The sequence below is a fragment of the Lepidothrix coronata genome, unplaced genomic scaffold, assembly GCF_001604755.1.
Source record: "Lepidothrix coronata isolate B3197 unplaced genomic scaffold, Lepidothrix_coronata-1.0 Scaffold220, whole genome shotgun sequence".
Classification (NCBI taxonomy): Eukaryota; Metazoa; Chordata; class Aves; order Passeriformes; family Pipridae; genus Lepidothrix; species Lepidothrix coronata.
In genome coordinates, this window is record NW_016690400.1 from 655,142 (window position 1) to 675,853 (window position 20,712).

Sequence of the window (20,712 nt, forward strand, 5' to 3'; positions counted from 1 at the left end):
ATCTACAATTGCTACATTTAGGGGTGTTTTGTATTGTATAAGTATTGTTGTCACTGAGTAGGAGTCACATGAATCAGCATATATATATATATATATATATATATATATATATAGTCAATGTTGTTGTAGTACTTTGTTCCGCTGGAGGGGTTGGTTCCATGAGGTACTTTTATAACCACTGCCGTATAGCCATTCTGAAACAACCAGTTCTGGTTTTGTAGCCAGGTGGAGTTAATATGTTTATTATTCAGTAGTCTTCTATGTATTTTCTTTGAGTATGAGTGGTAGTATCACATTTAAGATCAGATTTGGCATTTCTGCAGAGACTTTTCGTAAGTATTTGTTTCATCTGGTTGTGGAGGCCCAGCAGAAGCTGTCAGCATAGTTGTGAAAATCTGCGACTTGTATTACTGATTCATATTTTCCTCTGTACACTTACGAAGAAAGAAAATGATGTCAAGAGTTGCATTGAGGAAGCTGGAAAGGGAGGGTTTGGTGCCATAGGATATCTTCAAAAGACTAGTTTGGGAATTTCTTGTTTCAGATTATATGTAATTGTGGATTGCTTTAATCTACTTACAGTTGAACAAGAAATACATATTTGAAATTATTCTGTAGAGCGGTTGATTATAAAGAACATTGTAGTTTGGCTTCTCTCTTTTTTTAAACTGCTTTCCACGGAGAGTTAAAAGCTATTTGTGATTTGTGAAGGACCGAAAAAGATTGTTCGGAAATATTTTTGTTCTGCAAGTAAAGTTTTTATTTCCATGTTAGCAAACCCAAGATTTTCCTAAATTGTATCCTGTAGGGTTTAAAACAAAGTCGAATGGAAGCAGCAATGGAGAGACAGACGCATGCGAAATGACCGAATGTCATCGTTGTTCTGAAGGATTGTAAGTACCACAACTTTGCGGTCAATGAGAATCCACTTGTTTTGAATTCTCTTCAGAATCCCATAAGCTTTGGGACCTCCATCTGCTCTTACAGCTCTCTACAAAGACTGCTTCTGCCAGTGTTAATCCCTTCTTTGCTTAGCAGCTGTGGAATAGTATTTTCTCAGCTAAAATGAAGGAAAGTATTTATTGCTCTGATAGTTTTAACTACAGTATCTCTCTTCATCAGGATTAACAGTACATCTGATTTGAATTATGAATAGTTAGTAGTGGGCTGTTTTGGAAACAAAGGGTTGTAAGTGAAATGCAGTTTTTTCATCTCTGTTTCCTTACATAGCCAGTAGATGTGTAGCTAAACTGTTTCCAGGACAAGATTAATATTTCAGTTTGATATTATCGAGCAGTTCTTTTCTCATTACTTTAGTGCCCATGCTTTTATTTGAAATAGTTTCTTCAGAATTCTGCTGTGTATTGTTCACTTCCTTATAAAACAAAACTATATTCTCTTCAGGACTTGTTTTCTGATTTTCCTTGACAACGTGTAATTTCTGTGTAGTTGAGTAATTCTTCTTTGTGTGTTTAAAGGAAAAAGCTATTCTATACTAATTTTTGCTTCTTTTTTTAAGCCAGGTACAAATCTTTCTCACTGAGAGGTGTATGTCACTGTATCACCAACTGATGGTTGATGGTGAAGAACAGAATTCTATCAAGACAATTAGTCATGTTTTCTTAACACTGAGCTGCCCCTGTTAATGAGTAAAGAAATACCTTCAGTAACTTCATTTACTAGTGAGTAAATGTACATTGAAATGAGCCATTTCTTTAAGCCCTCCAGTCAAATGTATTTAGCAGGGACTGCAGCAACAAAGTATTTCTTACTTCCCTGAGACAATTTCAAGTTTTCTTACCACATGACAGATTTAACCTTTTTGATCCCACGTGATAGATTTCATTTATCTGTCATCCTAACACCTCTTGTATTCCTCAGACGTTTTGTCTGAATGACAGCACCAGAACCATTGATTATGAAATATTCTTTTACAAAAGAGAGAGCTGTGGCAGCAATGTGTTAGAGTGCCCACTGTAACGGCCCAGAAAACTGTACTCTCATATTAACACAGACATCTTATGGGTCTGATTAGAATCATGAATATGACAGCTTTATTCAGAAAGACTAATTTCTTGTTTCAAGTGCTTGTTAATAAAATTCTACTTTTCAAACTTTGTGGTTTGTTTTGAGGTGGTTTTATTTTTAGCTTCTGTAGACTTTTATTGGCTGGATGAATGGCTGGAATATATCAGGAAGTCTTGCTGTGTTGCCTTTTCCTGAGTACCATTACTAAAAATAAATTAGAAAAAGCAGACTCTCTGAAATGTAATGCTAATTATGGACAGGTTGCATCACTTACCATGTAGGGCTGAATTCTAGTCTACAATTCTACTCTTGCAGAGCAGAGGCTGTAGGCACAAAACTAGGCAGTAATTTAGTTAAAGCCAGTGATTTGCTTTTCAGGGAAATACAGGCCTCAACTTTACTGCATTCACTTCCTCCTCCTACTGTGGTCAAGTGTCAGAGAGAATCAGTTTTCCCACAAATTAAGAAAAAAGATAAAAACTTAATCATAACTTAGCTAAGCTACTTTGAAGGTGTTTTCTTCATTGTCTAGCTGAAGTAAATTAAGATTGATTGCAGTGATACAAAGCTTCTAAATCATCTGTTCAGCAACTGTTCATTGCTAAAGAGGCACAAATGCCCTCTCCCTTCCATGGAGTGCAGTCTTTTAATAGGGTGCTCCAGCATGGGTCCTCCACAAGGTCACAAGTTCTGCCAGCAAACCTGCTCCAGAAAGGACTCTTCTCTCCATAGGGCCATAGATCCTGCCAGGAGCTTGCTACAGGTGCAGGCTCTCCATGGGGTCACAGCCTCCTTTGATCATCCACCTGCTTCTCTTGTCGACTCCTCTTTTACTCATATTTTAATATATTATTAGCACTTCCAGTCTTGGATGTTAGTTATGATCGTTATTACAGATGGCAACTGTTATTCCCACAAGGAAAGTATAAAGTGGAAGGAAAGTGAAGGCACTCACCTTTCTGAAGTCCCCTGCACTCCAAACGGCAGCACACTCCAGTCTTGAGCTTACTGCCGCAGTTGTGTCCTCAATCCCACCACGGAATATTTTGGTCTTTTGTCTCTTCCTCAACGCTTTATGTCCAAAACCTTTTACGCAACATCTTCAAGAACTACCAAGAATTTCTAACAGGCCTGCTAATAACCTCACTGACTAACTTATCTTGTGGCAGATCCAGTAAATAGGGATATAATGAGAATTAAGAAGGTTGGAGCTTCCCAGAAGCAAAGAAGACCTGACAGCCAGTGAATGCCAGAAAAAGAGAACAGGTGATGGGAAAATTCCCTCCATGCTGTTTTAAATACACAGTACACAGCTGAAATTCTTCAGGCATCAGAGAAATACTGCCCCAGCAGTGATTTTTCAGGAGCTGGTTTGAACTGCTCTTCCAACGAGAACGGTAGAAAAGTACAAACCAAATTACTGCTGTGACCACAAGCAGGTAATGGAGTATAGGCCCACAACTTCATACACAGCTTTTGCTTTCAGAAATAGAAGCTGTGTAGGAGTATGTTATTCTGGTATCTAGTAAGAGAAAAAGCTAGAATGGATTTGAAGTGTTCAGACAAAACCTTATTTTCCATTAGGAAGTGCTGAATGCAAAGATGAAAATATTACCAGAAAAAACTGTCTCAAGGCACTGTCACCAGCATCAGAATGTCTAAGAGCCAGCTGCTCAGGGCATTAGTTTGGCTTGGAATGACCTCCTAGACCCCACTAAACCCCAGGGCTATGTCCTTTTTCTGCTATTTTTTAAGGACACTCTTACAGTAATAGGCATAGCACAAAGGCTTTATAGGGATTGTTTGACTAAGCACAAAATGAAATGCAGGTGAACAATCATTTTTCTGCCAACACAAGAGAATGACTGCCTTCTATCCAGCCTGCGGGCGTAAATGGTAGAAAAAGCACAGAAAGAGCTACGTTCACAATTGAGAATTTTCATATTTAACAGACTTTAAAACTGCCTGTGAGAACTGAAATGTAGTGTGCATTGTTTGTATGTGGTGAGCATGAAAAACAGGGAACTAACTTAAGATAGAGGTTCGATTTTTTTGCTTGTTTGCAGTTTTAAGACTCAGTGATTATACTGCCATTTCTAACCCGACAACAAAGCTCACCCTTTAAAAAAATCAAGTTATATTTCATATACATCCAGAGTAACTCAGTCACTGATGTGTTTACAATCATAAGAGGACAAGAAAACCAGGTATGACCTACTGCTTCAGACACTGCACCTGTAACCTCTTCCTGAGGTGTAGCACATGACAAGAGTTTTGCCTTAGTCTCAATTCTATTCTTTTGATGTTCAGATAAGACCACACGCTTCCCCTTCTCCACCCACCTTACTGTCTGTTGCTGTGGGGGTTTAGCCCAGAAGAAAATCTGTAGTTCTGTCAATTCACTGAAGCCTCAGAACCAAATAGCATCTCTCTTCAATACTGAGCCCATCTGTCCTAGTTAGGACAGCTGAGACCAGTTCATCACTGGATGGGTGTAATCCAAAACTGTGTATTCTATAGCCTTCCATGCCATTTCCCAGAAACTGTTATCAACGAACCATTTACACCATCTGCACATAGAGCCTGACTTCTCAGGCTATAAACTAGGTGCTAAGAGGCCTGTGAGATAGGAGGGTGCTTCTGTCCTCACACCCTTTGTGGAACTCCCTGCCCTGAGGGAGGTACTGGACATTCCTGCCTGAACTGGAAGATATATAATCTTGGAGTCTTGGGACCTTTTTAACCACTCGTGGGATCCAGAGGAAGACTGCAGATCACCGCTCTCAACCAGACTGAGACCACCACTCTCGATTGGACTGCAATCACCACTTTTCAACCAGACTGCAACCACCACTCATGACCAGACTGCAACAGCACTCTCACCAACAGGTTTTCCCCTCTCCTTTTCCTTTGGACTCAGGGCCCAAAGAACACCACTCTGTTCATGCCCCAGGGTGCTGGGTTATACATTTGGGTTTTGTGGGTTAAAACCAATTGTTTCTCTGTATAACTGTACTTATTGTATTATTTTATTAAATTGTTATTCTGACTTATAATCTCTCTTTTGAGTTGAGTTCATTTCCCCTGCTGGTTTACCTTTAAACCAGCACATCATCCCTCTTTAACCATCTTGTTGTTCTGAGATGTGTCAGTTAAAATAATGTCTGAATAAACAAAACTGTCTGAATGAAAAAAATAAAATGTCTGAACAAAAAAAATTCATGCAAGAGTGACATAAATAAAACAATTTCTCAAAGACATGGTGTCATACAGATATGGGAGCAGGATGCTCGTGAATACAGCCAGGGCAGCAGTGCAGAGAATCATGGACAAACAGGTCGCATTCCACACAAAATGCATTCTGACACACTTTACATATGTAAACCTGTGTGGAAAGGATAGAAAAACAAGTCAAATTTAAAAAAATTATCACCATCATAGCACTGCAGTAGGGCAGCAGTTGTGTCACGAAGACAGTGTAAACAGTGTTGCTAACATCACTGCAACTCTGAAACACTGAACTTAAAGTTTCTAACAGCAAGTATATCCACAGGGCTGAGCTCAGGTCATTGCAGATGCTTCCACATGGCTAAGAGTGGAAGCTTCTTTATGCAGCTTCCTAGGAAATCCCTTCCCACACTTTCATAGACTTTTCAGTCTAAAAAGCGTGGCTCTTTATCACAGAACACCAGTTAACCATGACATAAACATCCACAAATATATACATATTTATATATACTTAAGATGACTAAAGGATCACCTCTGCTTCTCAAACCCTCAATGCAAATTCCAATTCAGCTCAACATACTCACATTTTGATCTTTCATTTCTCCCTGACAGCCTTGACAATACCTGAAAGCAAAACTGTGTTATTTTAACTGAAAAAAGAGTCAATCAGTGTTTAAAAAATATCTTATACATAGCAACAATTCATGGCAATTATTTCAGCTATTCAACTGAACTCATAACTGTTGATGGGAACTACAAATATTTCTTAATGCCAGAGGTGCCTAAAACTACACAAACATTCAGTGTCTCCATCAGCAAAGTAGCTGCTGCCAGCTATTCTTACTTTGGGGACAAAAAAATTACAGGATCCACAAGTAAACTCATTATCATAAATATGATTTGCATACCGTTCCCCCTTGTATTCTTCCAGGGGAACTTCCTGAAAAGCATCCAAAGGAAACAAGTGATGGTATGACCGAGCCAGGTGAGGTGCAGACACTAGTGTAAGACCTGCAAATAAAGAGACATCAAAATTATTACAAGAGAGAACTTACTGAAAAGCTTTTCTGTATAAAATACAGTCAAAAGGAAAAAAAAAAATACTTTAAATTACTCAGTGGTTCAAAGCTTTCAGGAATTTAAAAAATTAAAATTATTTGTTCCGTTAGATTCTAAAAGCCAAAGCTGTAATCCTCTCCAGATTTAAATCCAAACATAAAGAACAAGCAAATTACTCAAATTTCTACTGAAAGGGTTTAACTCCATCTTTAGAAGTACATTTACAATGCATAGTGGTCAAGTTAGGAAGCTCCTCTTTGGCAATGATGGCTCTGCTGTATCACATCACTAAAATGCTCTACTCCAGCCTCCTGTAATACTGCCAAAAGCACACCATAGTCCTGTTTCAGCTGACACAGGTCTGCTGGTTTTAACAGTTAATTTTCTTCACACTAACAAGCAAATGGCTGTGTTTTGGATTTGTTCTGGGAAAAGGATTGTTTTCCTTACTGCTGAGCAGTGCTTGCACAGAGCCAAGGCCCTTTCTGCTTCTCACCCTACCAGTGAGTAGGACTGGGGGTGCACAAGGAGTTGGGAGGGGAAACAGCCAGGATGCCAGTCAGTCCCCCAACAGAAGAAAGGGATATCCCACATTACATGGCATCATGCTCAGCCTATAAAGCTGGATGAAGGTGGAAAGGGGAGAACATTCAGAGAGATGGTATTTATCTTCTCCCCTCACTGTTACCCATGATGGAGCCCTGCTTTCCTGGAGATTCTGCCAATGGGAAGTGGTGAATTAATTACTTATTTTGCTTGGCTTGCATGTACAGCTTTTCCTGTATATATTACATTGTCTTATCTCAACCCATGATTTTCTCACTTTTACCCTTCCAGTTGCCTCCCCCATCCCACCAGGGAGGAGGGACTGAGTGGCTGTGTGGGGCTGAGTTGCCAGCTGGGGTCAGACCACGAGAACAGGTTAGCTGGGGCTTGGGCTGGCACAAACATCACCACTCATTCACATGCAGTCTAAGCATCTGAGCTCCTCTTCTGCCTGATCCCTGCAGCTGTGGAGAATCCACTGCTGATACAGGATTTCTCTTTTACACTATTCCCTTGCTGGAACCCAACTCATGCTTGTATGAAAAACTTGAAATTAAAATAGGATAAAGTGACCCAAAACTGTAATTATTTCATCCTCTTGCCAAATACACACATCTTGGTAATACCTATCACGTTTCAGTCATATGCCAGTAGAAGCTAACAGGACAGCACCACTCACACTATTAATACTATAAAACATGCTAATCCTCCCTCCCACCCTCACTAAGGGCAAGAGGGGGAGGAATCATTGGTTGCACAGTCCATTAACATTTGCAAGACCGAAGGGCTTCCATTTACAACTCTACAGGCCTGCCATATGTCACTGTGCAGCCTACCCTTGGGGTCTACTTGGAAATCTTCCATTCACATACTCCTGGAGGTCGGAGGTCTTCTGCCTTTTTACTCCAAAGCATTCTATCTCCACAGCCTTGCACTGAGGAGCCTGGAACATTAGTGTGTCTGTTAAATCCGGATTCTCGAGAAATTACCATTCACATATGGATCATCCTTCTTCCCTGCTTTGCTTTAGGGTTTTTATTTTGTAACATTACACCAGGGGATATGACACAGGTTTCCTGTTGCAGGTATATCCTGAAACATCCCTCGTATGAAGTTGGCATCCCAGGTCACAGGAATGCAGGACCCTAAAAGCAGAACTGCTTTTAATTCCTAAGTGTAATTGAATTTTTCTACCCCTTAACTCTCTTACCACTAACTCCTACTTCATCCACTCGCCTCTTCTTGCTACTTACCACAGATTTTGCATTCCACAGGAAGCTCACAGTATTTGGCTCTGCACTGGGGACAAAAATACCCACCCAGTGTGAGACTGGGCTCACTGTTGTTTTCCAATTGCCTACAGTAGAAAGAAACAATTCAGTACCTAAGAGGTAACACCATACTACTACATTAACTACAAATATTAAACAGTTTTCACAACAAATAATTTCAAGTTTCAGTAGATTGCACGCAACAGTTCCATGTGTGTCAGAAAGCATCTGACACGAGGAGGTATCAGTAACCACATTTTTCCAAAAGAACAGAACAAAGACCAAATTTTCTCACATAAAGGCGCGAATGTATCTTTAAAAAGTAAAGTTATGAGTGACAACTGCGTTGCTATTCCTACTTTGGCACAAAAATATTCTGTATGGACTGTAAGCTGCATGGTAGTGTACTTATTCTTTCAAATAGCAGACACTGTTTCCTTCTGAGAATTCAGACTCCTATATCAGCCCTGAAAACTATGATTCTTTTCATTAAGAAGAGCTCAGATACAGTAATCAAATAAGGCCTGTATTTTAAGCTTCCCTTTAAAGTTACATTAGGAAACACATAAAAAAGTACTTTATTCAGATAATATCCTTCATCCTAATAATTATCTTTTATAATGATAATAATACCTAAATGAAGAACTGCACATAAAATTGGCAGTAATTACTTTAGCACCGTGTAGCACCCTTTTGCCCTAATCATTGTATAACACAACTAAGCACCATTTACCATCTTCCAAAAATTTAAATGCAAAGTTTAAAAAGCATATTTAACAGAGGTAACTATGGTCACATACAGGATGTGCAAATGAAAATAAAATATCTGCTGAGAAGTCACAAGACATTGCTTGCTATTTTTTCATGTTATTTTGCAATATTTTCACTGTAAATATTTTCTAAATATATGACTAATTGATACTGAATTCTTATCAGCTCACTGAATTCTAATTAACTCTACTTACACCATGCTAAAGGAGGGCTTTGCATCCTGATCAGACAGGGAAGCAATAGTATGCTGAGGAAAACCTGAAGAGAAAAACAGCCCATATTAACAATTTTACACATGCAAGTAATGTGTCAGTTTCATATTTTAGTGGAGAAGTTCAAAGACTATTCTAAATATTAAGGCCTATCTCCTTCTTGTTTGTTATTACAGTAGAAATAATACACTCTTACTAGGTATCAAATTCTCCCTGAAGGTCTCTACCTACATTCACATATCCCTCAGCATACTTTCCCCAACTGAAAAAATGTCTTTTCATAGACTTTGTATTAACTGAAGCTCCTGGAACCCCATTTCTGAAGAACAGTGAAAAAGAAAACTATATGCAATGGTAGGAAAGCAGAATAAGCACCACATGAATGTTCACTTAAGCACTGGTTTCTAATTAAGGGGAAAATATTTTTATATATGCAGACACCAAGCCTATATTCATCTTCCAAGTGCAGTATACAACAGATAACACTACAGCATTTTATGGAGACTGTAACAGACACCTTTCTTTCTACCACTTATTTTTTACAGCTCATGACAAATGGACAGTTGGTTCTCCCAACTGCTCCTCAGGCTTTACCCATAACAAGTAAACCTCTTCAGTATTTATATCTACACATAAAAATACATACATGTCTCTCTGTGAAAGGGGTGGATGAAAGTGAGAACTCAATGCTCTACTTTGTGGCATTATAGTTCCTATTTTGGTTTAACTCCAAGCTTAAATTTATTGAGAAACACATCAGGAGAAGAAAAGGCACCTAATCTACTTGCTGAAAGAACACCACAACAGTGCTCCTCACAAATATGTACTACATGGCTAAACATATGGCTCTTACAATCAATTAATAGTTATGACAGTTGCCTTCTGCAGGGAAAAAATAGGGAGAAACAAAATAATTTTTCATCCTTCATTTCTAAGTAGTACATTTATAACAATCACTCTACAAGCAATATCATTCCACTTTATTATTCCCAACTTCTGATGAGTAATTTCTCTTTTTTAATTGTTAGTTTTATTTAAAGCTGACTCCTTTGCAGGAACAACATCAAGAAAACTTGTATTTCTTTAGCAAAATACAAGTCAAAATAAAAAAAAAAAACAATTCTGCAATGTCTTTATTAAGCTTATTACTATTTGTAAGGCTCTAAAACAGAAGATGCAAAGAAATAAAAAGACAGAGCAGATCTTGTGCTCAGAGTTTAACAAAACTGTACCATACCCATTCGAATAAGGGAACACTCAGAACTCGAACTGGCAGGTGGAGGACTAACATGATGCATCAGCAGTTCCTTAAAATGACTTTCATCTAAAATCACGTGGTATGTTCCTGTCGCAAAGAAACAAATGCCTTACTTGCAGGTTATGAGCAGCTGAGAATACAAACACACACCCCAAATGACAGAAAACAAATTAAGTAGAAAAAGTAATTTATCTAAGCCCGTTCCTAAAAACTAGCCCTACTAATGCTACTGAAACTGACAAGCTGTGAATTTGGTAACACCAGAATGTTAAATTAGACATGAAGGCCCATAGCTTTTTTCCCCAACATTACACTGTAGTAATGATATTGTAAAAGTTACCAGTGCAGCAATTAATATTAACATGTTACATTGCTTAAGTTCCCCATCACATAGCTTAATACGTGGGACAGTAGTTTTGAAAATATATCTATTTCTTCTCTCTAGAGCTGCAGCTACCAGCTCATAATAATTTCACTTACTACTGTGTATTTCATAGATTTGGGAAACCCTTGAATTTTCTGCCAGCACAATGGAAAATATTCATCCTCAAATATCAAAATGCATTAATGAATTTATAAAACAGTTACTTAATTTTGATTTTAAACCTGTGTTAGTAATATAACTACTGAACTTCAGATACATACCACCAGTTTCTCGGGCAAGTACTGTACAGACTCGAACTTCAGCACTTAGGCCGATGACAGATACTCTGATCTTAACTGCTTTTAAACACTTCAAATAGAAAAAGAAAGCATACTCAAATTCATGTGCAGAACAAAAATTAGTAAAAAGTCTTAAATGAAAATTAATTGGTGATGACACTGAAATTGTCTGTTTTTACTCTAATAGCTTGGATGCTCAATGCAGTCGTCAAACTACAATTCTGTACCTTAATTAAATCATAGATGTTGGCTGGATCACATGTCGTCAGGCTGCTGAAGACTACCAAAATCTCTCTGCTTGTATGTCCTGGCATGTGTCTAAGGAAAGTACATAGTTAATTTACTGCTGCACACTAAGCTACTTGGATGATAATGTCTACAAGGACTTTAATGCACTGAAGTCATAAGATGATAAAATATGAAGTCCTCTACAAATTCTAATATGATCCTCCTCTGAGCACCAGAATTTCACCTTCCACAAGCCAAACCTTTCCAGTACTTGACTGTGTAGTTGTTATCTAATTGTTTGCTCTAATGAATCCCTTATCCACACTCTCACAGGTAAAATTTACCTTCAAACTAGCCACACTACAGCAAGTCTTCTGACTTCTTAAAATAAAAATTTATAGGTGTAAATTCATTACTCTTAACTACTTTTGGTTCTTAGTTGCAAACTCTCTTCCAGTTAGTCATTCAAATAGTTTTTTATGACACTGACTGCCAACTTTGTTCTGTAAGTGTTTCTAGCCATAATCTTTCGTTCCATCTTCCAAACTGGGATGCATCTCAACACCTCACACAGCAAAAAATTGTTTTAAATCTATCCTACCTGAAAATTTATCTTTCTAAAGAATGCCAAAACTCCCACAAGATTACTGTGACTCAATGCTGCTTCTTTGCCTGTTCTCTCATCATTAACCCCTAACTCTGTCCTTTCCCATACCTCAGCCCTCCAGTAAAAAAAAATTGTCTTTCATCACAATATCTACATACAATCATCTACTTGGTTTTAAAATACTGTTGCATTTTATAAGCAGCACATCTCTAAATACAAGCATCTCGTGTTAAAAAATCAACTTCTGCACTACCAGCATTATTTAACTTCTTATTTGTATTGTAAGAGAACATAATTAAAAACTCAAGTCAGCATGATGCAAGATGCTCCTCCGAAAAAAATTCTGTCTCTGCCTCTCAAAAAACTCACAATCACTAAGAAAATAAAAACACCTCCAGGTAAATACTAACTTTAAAGTCTGCATGGCCAAATTTAGGGAATTATATAGAGAAGGCTCTCCACTGCAGTTCATATCCACTGCTTTCTTCAGAGCAGTTACGTGCTTTTTTGAGTTTCCTGCAAGTGAAAAAAAATCACAAGCAATTCAATTGATACAACAAGTTAAAAGAATTGAAATATTTAAAGTACATATGCAATGAAGTGTACCTTTACGACAAGTTTTCAAACTGTGACAAAAAACTGTCTATTTTTCGTTAGAAACTGATGTGCCAATCAGAATGCAGAAAACAATAAAACAATATATTAACAGAAAGACATTTACTATACAGGCACCCAGTTGTTAGAAACTTTAAGAAGTCAACAAAATAAAATCACTGTTGCGTATCATTAAGTGGTCAACATAAGTGCAAAGTGTCTCACAAAGTGTTTCAGCAAAAAAAGAGTTTAGTTTCTTCTGTTATCCTCAAAGAACTGTTCAAAGATTGATTCATCCTCGATTTCCTCAGTGAAGTCTGCTTTATCTCTGAAGCCACAGAGATTGCTGTAACAGCAGGCAGGAACCAAAGAAACCCTACTTTTAACATCTGATCGGATCTCACCATACACACAGGTGTCATAACATACAAAATTAACAAACCGGGTAGAAAATTAACTATAGGGGAAACAAATCATGTTTTAGCTGCAATCTGGAGAAGACAATGGCAAAGAGCACACAGTGCCACTTCTAGATCAAAACAGATCAAAATAAAGACTATGGTTTCAGACCATTTGCAATAATTAATCTTTTAAAAATATGTTAACATCACTTACAGCACCATATCAGGTAAAACTTGTAACACCAATGAAATAGACAAAAACATCTCCAATTAAAAAACAAACAAACAAACCAACCAACAAAAAACCAACCAAACAAAACCCAAACAAATAAACAAACAAACAAAACCCCCAAAACCCAAAACTAACTCCCTACCTGAGAGTTCTGTCATTTTTTCAGCTCTTTTACTCTTGGTTACAATTAAGCCAATCTGGAAAAGGAAAAAAAAAATAGTCAAAAATTTTCTTACCAAGTTTTAAAAGAGGACGATTTATATTTTTGCTATATTTTGCCTAATACTTCTTTATGGATCAGAATTACTTAACTATACAAGTCTGTACAAGTGTTCTTGTAACTGTAACAACAGCAGCCCAATGTGATGCATCAGTTAATACAAACTGTATATTTCCAGTACTTTTGCACAAAAAGAAATCCTTGAAAAATCCAAGTGCCTGAAAAAAATATAATCAGGTCTTCTGTGTCAGAATTGACACTAGGAATAAGAGAACAGACAGGTTCTTATATTCATTAATTCAGGCAGAAACAAGAGTTTCACTAGATAGGATGGGAAGGTACACATAAACAGAGAACAGTTTACTAGATACTGTTAAAACTAAAACTACCTTCTAAAATAGCTTTCTATTACTTGTTGTACATACCTGACTAATGGGATTTTGGTCAAAGTACTCTTCAACAAAATATTCCAGTAACTACGAAGAAAAATTAAGACTGTTAAGAACTAATTACAGGTTTTTCCCCCATGCATTAAATAGGTGATATTTGCAAAACATCTAGTATCATTAATGGAAAAAAAAAACTGAGGAAAACAAAACAAGAGAATGAGACATTCTTTTCTATTCTTCTTTCACCCCAGCCCTTCTCCTTCATCCCATGTTACCAATGCAATGCAAATTTCGGAAACTTGTCCCCTTTTTACTTTATTCACGTCATATGTTCAAGTTCCAGATTCCCAGTGGTTCGAATGGAGGTTTCCAACACACCACAGAGCATCAATCTGTACAAAATCACCAAAACCCAGGATTTCACGCTTCAGTGTTATTAGGGAAGACCATATAGCACAATATGTACAGTTCAAGTCCCCCATGCCTGAGACACCAATCCAATTCAAGTCCTGACTAACACTCTTTCAAATCAGAATTCATAAAAAAACCCCAACTGTAAGAAAAAAATACAAATAATTCTAGATCTGCAATGAAAACATGTCTGTTTTTCTTTCATCCCCTTATTATGGGCAACAATTAATTTCCACATACTTTTCATAAAGCATCTTTCCCTAATATATCCTTACAAAGTGCTTTTACTGTACAGAAGTACATGTGCATGGCAAAATAGTGTCACATTATTCAAAAAACAGGAAAATAACAGACTAGCAAGAGAACCAAGGGAGAAAAAAAGCAGGGATGATAGGAAAGATGAGGCTATGCACATACAGGAGACTGCAATTCTTTTAAATGCAAAATGTAACTGGGTTTATAAAGGAACAGTGGCTTAGTAAGGAAACATTTCTGAGTCCAGAAATACCTTCAAAGTGCAAGTAAGTCTGTTCGGTTTTAAGTCTTGGTCCTCCATCGTTCTTGATCCATCAACAACCACATAAAGGTGACGCATCTGCATTTCCACCATAAGTGAAAATCACTCACAGAATACATACTGAACTGAATTCCTTATTCCATTTACTTAAAAAAGCCACTAATTCCTCCCTCAAACTGGGAAAATTCAGAATATTGAGCCATGCAATCAACATCAACTGAAAAAGTAACACATTTGTCTACTTTTCCTTCAAAATGAAAAAAAAAAAAAAAAACCCAAACCACCTCTCTTGGAGAATGCACACTGCTCTTTTCCTCTCACAATAAGCTGCAATACATGCACAACTGGAACCTTCATGTTTTCATCTGAAGAACTTAGTGCTGGACTAAAGCAACATTGTTATTTACAAGCCCTTTCAGTTACACCCATTTTTCACATGAAGGGAAATGGACAGTGCGAGTACACGTGCTCCCACTGCAAAACACACCCCGTGTGCCAAACCTCTGAATTCCACCTCTGAATGCTCATGCTGCACATTCACCCTGCCAATGAACAAAGAATGCTTAAAAAAAACCAAAAAACTGGTGGGAAACACAAGGTTTGGTCTCAAGCACGTTAGGTCTGTGTCTTTCACACTGTCTTTCAGTGCAGGAACACCAACTTTAGTCAAGTAGCTTTGGATCGAGGACAGAAGAGAGCGAAGACATCAAGATACCATTCCAAGTCGAACTTGTCCATGGTGTTCATAGAGTCTAACAAAACACAGAAGGATTTAAGTAAGAGGCAAGTGAAGAAATGGCTCCCAGAACAAAAGCCCAGAACAAATCCTAAACTAGACTTCTGCCAAATATGCAGCAGTAACAAACTGCAGACACTTATTTACACTGAAAAATCCCACAACTCAGCCACAGACCTCTCCTCTCTCTCAGAAAACAAATAAAAACTATTTGTTACAACCAGGTTTAATGAAGCTTTAAAATTGTATCCAAATTTGAATGTTTTAACATAACTTGAAATAAACCAGAAGTTAGACTTTTTTCTGGCATTTTTTCTGAAATTTGAAATGGAAATCTGGTCCCATGATACCAAACGCCAGCTTCTGTTGTGATAGGACAAAGGGTAATGTTTTTAACTAAACTAGAGTGGGTTTAGATTAGATATAAAGATGTTTTTATGATGGGGGTGGTGAGGCACTGGCACAGGTTGCCCACAGAAGCTGAGAAGTTGTAGACACCTCATGTCTGGAAGTTTTTAAGACCAGGTTGGATGTGGCTCTGAGTAGCCTGGTCTAGTAGGAGGTGTTGCCCGTAGCAGCCAGGTTGGGTACTGGATGAACTTTTTAAGGTCCTTTCCAACCCAAACCATTCTATGATTCTATGATTTGTGTATTAAAAAAAGTGCTGGAGGATTTCTCTAAGCTGTGCAGATTGCAACTGCAGTGCTCTGCACCGCGGTCCATCAGATCAAGACCTCCAGCTTGCATACACCTGGGGTATCCAGCCTGCACACACAGTGCTTAGATTAAAGTTAAAAGTTCATTTTACAATTTCTCACAGCACAATAAGCATGAAGGGAAGCATGAAGGGGTAAGGACACAAAAGCCCACTTTCAGTATGATCAAGCCAGGGCTATCTGCAGGCTTGTGGCCACGAAAAGTACCTTTTCCTCTTTGCCTTGAAGAGGATATCATCGATGGTTGCTTTCAACGACCCGGATTCGTCTTCTTTAAGAATTTCCCTACGCAAAGCAGAGTGTTAGCGAGCGGAAAGGAGATTTTTCTCTCCTCTTTCGCCAGAAATAGGGTGAGGGAGGGGAACGGGGACGAACACACCATGTTCTTTCGTAGCCTCCTTCCCAGCGCTTGGTCCGCTCGGGTTCGTCATCCATCTCCGCGGTGGGCTGAGGCGGCCTGGGGGGCCTGATGGGAGACGAAGGGGGCTCGGGGTAATGCGGGGAGCCGAGGTGGGCTCAGGGGGCCGAGGGGAGCCGAGCGGAGGGCTGGGGGCAGACGAGAGGTGCTGAAGGCACTCCGGAGGCCGAGGGGAGCCGGGGCCGCCGCCAGGCCCCGCCGTCTCGGACACGCCCGCCCTCCTTCGCCTCGGTGCGCCGCCAAACCCTCCCCGCCGCCGCCCGGGCCGCCGAGCGAGCGTTCCGGGGGCGCTCCGTTGTGTTTTCCGCACCACCTCCAAAGAACTCCCCTTAAGTCGTGGGGAGGATGAGGGCATGGGGAAAACGCCTCACGGAGACATCGCTCGTGCGGGCGCCAGGCCCCGGCGGTGGTGTTTCTGTGAGGTGACAGAAACATGTGATGTTTCTGTGAGGTGACTCCTTCACCTCTCGGAGTCATGGCACCGTCTGGGTTTACCTGTGTTTCTGTAATTAACTGAAACAATTCTAGCAATTAACAGAAGAGCCCAAGAGCCTGGAAAGGCCATGCTGTAGCACTGAATTTTAACACGGTTATGCTCATAGGCCAGTTAATTAAAGCAGCTATCTACCGCCCTGGTATAGCAAAAGCAAACACTTTCAGGCATTTTGATGTTACGTGTTTATGTTTTGCATCTACCTAAAATAATTCTGAGCATCCATCTGATGTCACCAAGAGTTTCCATTTCGTTAGCATCGCGGTAAGGATTAGGTCAGAGCCAGCTGAGCTAAGTGCTGACTGCTCTGCAGAGCAACCGAAACTCTAGGGATACAGTGGAAATGTGCCAAGATTGGGTTTCACCTCTTCAATTACAGGAAAAGTGCTGAGTATCCGTTCCTAAGGGGGAGAGGGGTGCGTCACTCTGCATCCGAGTAAGACAATAAATGAGGAAGAAAACGTGTAAACAGTAGCAACACTTCCTGAAACAGGAGCAGGGAAAAAACTTGCCACTTCTGCTGTACCCTGCTGTACACTTCTGTTGCGCTTATTGGGAGCAATTTATAAGGGAAAGAGAAGTGAAATTAACTTGCTTTCAATTAAACCATGCCTGGGGAAAATTCACAATTTTTTTAAGGAAAGCAATCTACTGAAGCCAGGGAAAAGGGGGATTCCATAGTTTGAGAAGCCAAGATTTGCTTCTTGGAACTGAAATATCTGTACTTTGATCTATTCCCGTTAGAACACATGCCATCCTTTCTTTAGGAGGAAAAAATCCAATTTATAAAACATTGAAAGGGAAAATGGCTGCAAGCTGACAATTTTATAGGAGAGAAATGAGACTTCTTTCAGAACACCGATATTTTTTATTGTCAAGGCCAAGAATTTCAATACTTGACTGGAATACAGGATATACAATAATTTTGTAGATTATGATTGTCCAAGTGCTTGAAATTCCATCACAATTTTGAGATTAGCGAACTAAATACTGGATACCTTCTTTTACGATTTCAAATCAATTAGGTTTTTCATTGCCATGAGTGTGCTGTCACGGAAGCTAATCCACCTATTATGCTATCCAAACTTTTGGGTACATCTGTTAGGCATTGCTTTATCTGGCCTGAAAAAATGTACAGTTCGGTAAAAAAGTATGCAGATATTGCCACAGTTACCTTGATCAAGGACATCCAACTGTTTTCAGAGACAAAAAAGGAAAAAAAAAGGTCCAGTTTGGAAACTATTAAATTTATTCCTAGAAACTGTAAGTCTCTTGGGTAATTTGCTTTAGATCTGTGGAGACAGGAGAGCATTTTCTAAGAAGGATAAAACTTCTTGTTATACACAGGGTCTGAGGACAGGCTGTAATTGGAAGTAGACACTACATGCCTGTGGATGTAGGACAGTACTACTTGGTAAGATTCAAATACATGTTAACTACACCTTCTGCAAAAATCCAGTCACACGAGTAAGACCACATAGACTGTTAACATGTACATGCAAAAATGTAGATTCACAGAGTTGAGCCCAGAGACTCTGCATGAAGAGACTGAGGTGATAATCATTTAACAACTTCAGTTTTGTCTGGAGTACACCTTCTATTCTTTCAGGATATCAAGAGACTACTTGCCCTGATAGCTCTGATGGTAACTAATTTTCAATTCCCTCCTAATTTTTGTCTTGCTCCAACTTGCTGCAACTCCCAGCCATTTATTCTTATTTCGTTAATCTCAATTTCTTCTATAGATGAAAATGTTTCTTAAACTAATAATTCTTCTTTGGCATGTTCAGAGCACTGTTGAGAACTGATGGGCCGAGAGACCACAGAGAAAAAAAACTCCAGGCCAATTTAGTATATATGATAAAAGAGCAGGTCGTTTAATCAGGCCCTCAGGCCCAGGGGAATACATGCGACACACTCGCACCCAGGCAGTGGTTCTGTGGTTTTATAATAAGACCCATCCAATCCCAGATTTATCCACCCCCTTGGTTCTGCCCAGTTCTGCCCCTGACACACCCCTTCGGGAACTGGGTCTGGGGTCTTTGGGACCCCTTCTTCCTCATCTTCATCTTCTTCACAGCAGTACAGCCCTTGGAGCTCCTCCAAAGTCCTGGGCTGGAAGGTCGCTTTGTCTGTCATGGTATCTCATTGTTCAGGCCTAGGGTGCAATGTTCTTAAAAAGAGGTGTTTTCTACAATCCTACCTTGAAAAGAAAACTAAACACGCTAAAGCAATTTAGAGGGTTTGATATGAAATGGGGTAATAAGGTTGGGTATTTGTAAACTACTATGTTAAAGGGTAAGGGATTATACAGCTACCTTAAAATCTACATTTACTACACAACTACTTCTATAATCTACAAAAAGCTAAAAAAAATCCTAAAAGCTCTGAGGCATCACAAGACAGACCTTTTTCAGTCCTCCACTGATAGGTTAGAGCAAAACCAGCTGACTGTATGCACCAAAAGTGCCTTAACAGTCCTGAGGTCCCAAGAGATACAGGACTAGGCAAGTAACTTACTGCAATGGTTGCAACATGTTGCCCTGCTGCAACCTAAGGATGCCCTGCATGCCTTGGGATGGTAACTTGGGAAGTCCAGTAGTGAAGTAAATGCCTTCTCATGAGGCTCCACACTAAGCAAGCCCACTGCCATGCACTGCACTAATCCTGTTTGGACCCCAAAAAGCAGTCAGAAACGAATATTTCTCTCCCCAGCTTCTCTCTCCAACTTTTGAAAAACCCCCTTGGACACAAGGGTGGCATCTTTCTAGGAAACATGGTCCACACCCAGTAACATAGCTATCCACATACAGCTGTCTCCACTTGGTTTACTTGCCTGTTCCACCCACAGGCATACTGTTCCGTTTTCCCAGCTCCTTTGTTGGAAACTTTGCAGGAAAGGAGAAGCACGATAGCTCTTCACAGGTTGTGGAGACACTGTCTGAGGGACCAGGAGCCAGTTCCTCAAAGACTGAACCTCAAGACCACTGTCAAAGAGAGCCTGGGGCTGGATGTCAGTGTCCTATGGAAAGAAGACCTATTAAGGGTGCAGACTGTGAATGTTCCAAAGAAAGTATCAGTCAGCTTATTTTTAGCACTTTATGAACACCAGTTGAACCTTAAAGTTGTGTTCCTCTTCTTCTCCTATAACTGATGCAATGCCCACAACGCTCAATGAGAAAAAAAAAATGAGAAAACTGGATGTAAAGTGAGAGGTCATTTATTTAGATTTTGGGGATTTGGACAAGTATCTCTCTTACAAAGAAAAGTTTAACAAATATACAGTGCAACAGGTATAAACATTTGGCCCATCTCCTTTATAAAGTAGAGAGATTTCCTGTTTGAAATTAACACAAACTAGAACGAGAGAGAGTGGCATCTGAAGGGAGAGGGAGAACAAGGTTGTCATCTGATTTCAGACTGATGAAAATGTTGAGGCACCTTCAAGGTAGATGGGACTGAAGGTTTTCACATGAAGAGGTGCCAAGTTTTCAAATTCTCTCAGTGTTCCCATGGTGTTTTGTGCTATTTACTTCATCCATTAAAACTCTTGGAATTAAGTGGCTGATAAAATTGGAATGTCAACTTTATAAATATGAAGGTGGGTGTGTGGCCATCAGGATTGCAGTGTGAATGATAAGGGCTGAAAAGTCAGAAGGGCTTTAACTGTCAGAGTGAGGTATGTTAACAGAAGTGAAGGACAGAGGTAGTACT

At 39.3% G+C, this 20,712-nt stretch overlaps 2 protein-coding genes across 9 annotated transcripts in view; one reads left to right on the forward strand and one right to left on the reverse strand.

Annotated features, from left to right (window-relative positions):
- Nucleotides 1–2,119, forward strand: part of LOC108506605 (survival of motor neuron protein-like) — a 5,782-nt gene extending 3,663 nt beyond the window's left edge. For 7 of the 8 annotated variants that reach the window (XM_017833797.1, XM_017833801.1, XM_017833800.1 and 4 more), the window contains 2 exons: nt 809–893; nt 1,520–2,119. In XM_017833797.1, the coding sequence (XP_017689286.1) occupies nt 809–865 (57 nt within the window). In that variant the 3' untranslated portion in view covers nt 866–893; nt 1,520–2,119. The remainder of the gene's footprint in view (nt 1–808; nt 894–1,519) is intronic. The other variant, XM_017833798.1, reaches the window with a different exon arrangement.
- Nucleotides 2,120–5,041: 2,922 nt separating this feature from the next.
- GTF2H2 (general transcription factor IIH subunit 2) lies at nt 5,042–20,662 on the reverse strand. Its single transcript, XM_017833784.1, has 16 exons — nt 19,835–20,662; nt 16,467–16,553; nt 16,295–16,372; nt 15,351–15,387; nt 14,627–14,713; nt 13,744–13,794; nt 13,241–13,295; nt 12,282–12,387; nt 11,264–11,354; nt 11,019–11,106; nt 10,353–10,460; nt 9,098–9,161; nt 8,115–8,218; nt 6,165–6,267; nt 5,841–5,880; nt 5,042–5,413 (listed from the first exon to the last, which is right to left on the reverse strand). Exons 2-16 carry the CDS (start codon nt 16,520–16,522, stop codon nt 5,294–5,296), a joined length of 1,188 nt encoding a protein of 395 aa, XP_017689273.1. The 5' UTR covers nt 16,523–16,553; nt 19,835–20,662; the 3' UTR covers nt 5,042–5,293.
- Between the last annotated feature and the right edge of the window lie 50 nt (nt 20,663–20,712).

Coding starts and splice junctions, on each gene's coding strand:
- GTF2H2 (XM_017833784.1), bottom strand. CDS start 16,522: ATGGATGACGAACCCGAGCGGACCAAGCGCTGGGAAGGAGGCTACGAA. Junction 8,219..9,097: donor AAGCCCTCCTTTAGCATGGT/GTAAGTAGAGTT, acceptor TTTCTACTGTAG/GCAATTGGAAAACAACAGTG. Junction 5,881..6,164: donor GAAGAATACAAGGGGGAACG/GTATGCAAATCA, acceptor TTTTGCTTTCAG/GTATTGTCAAGGCTGTCAGG.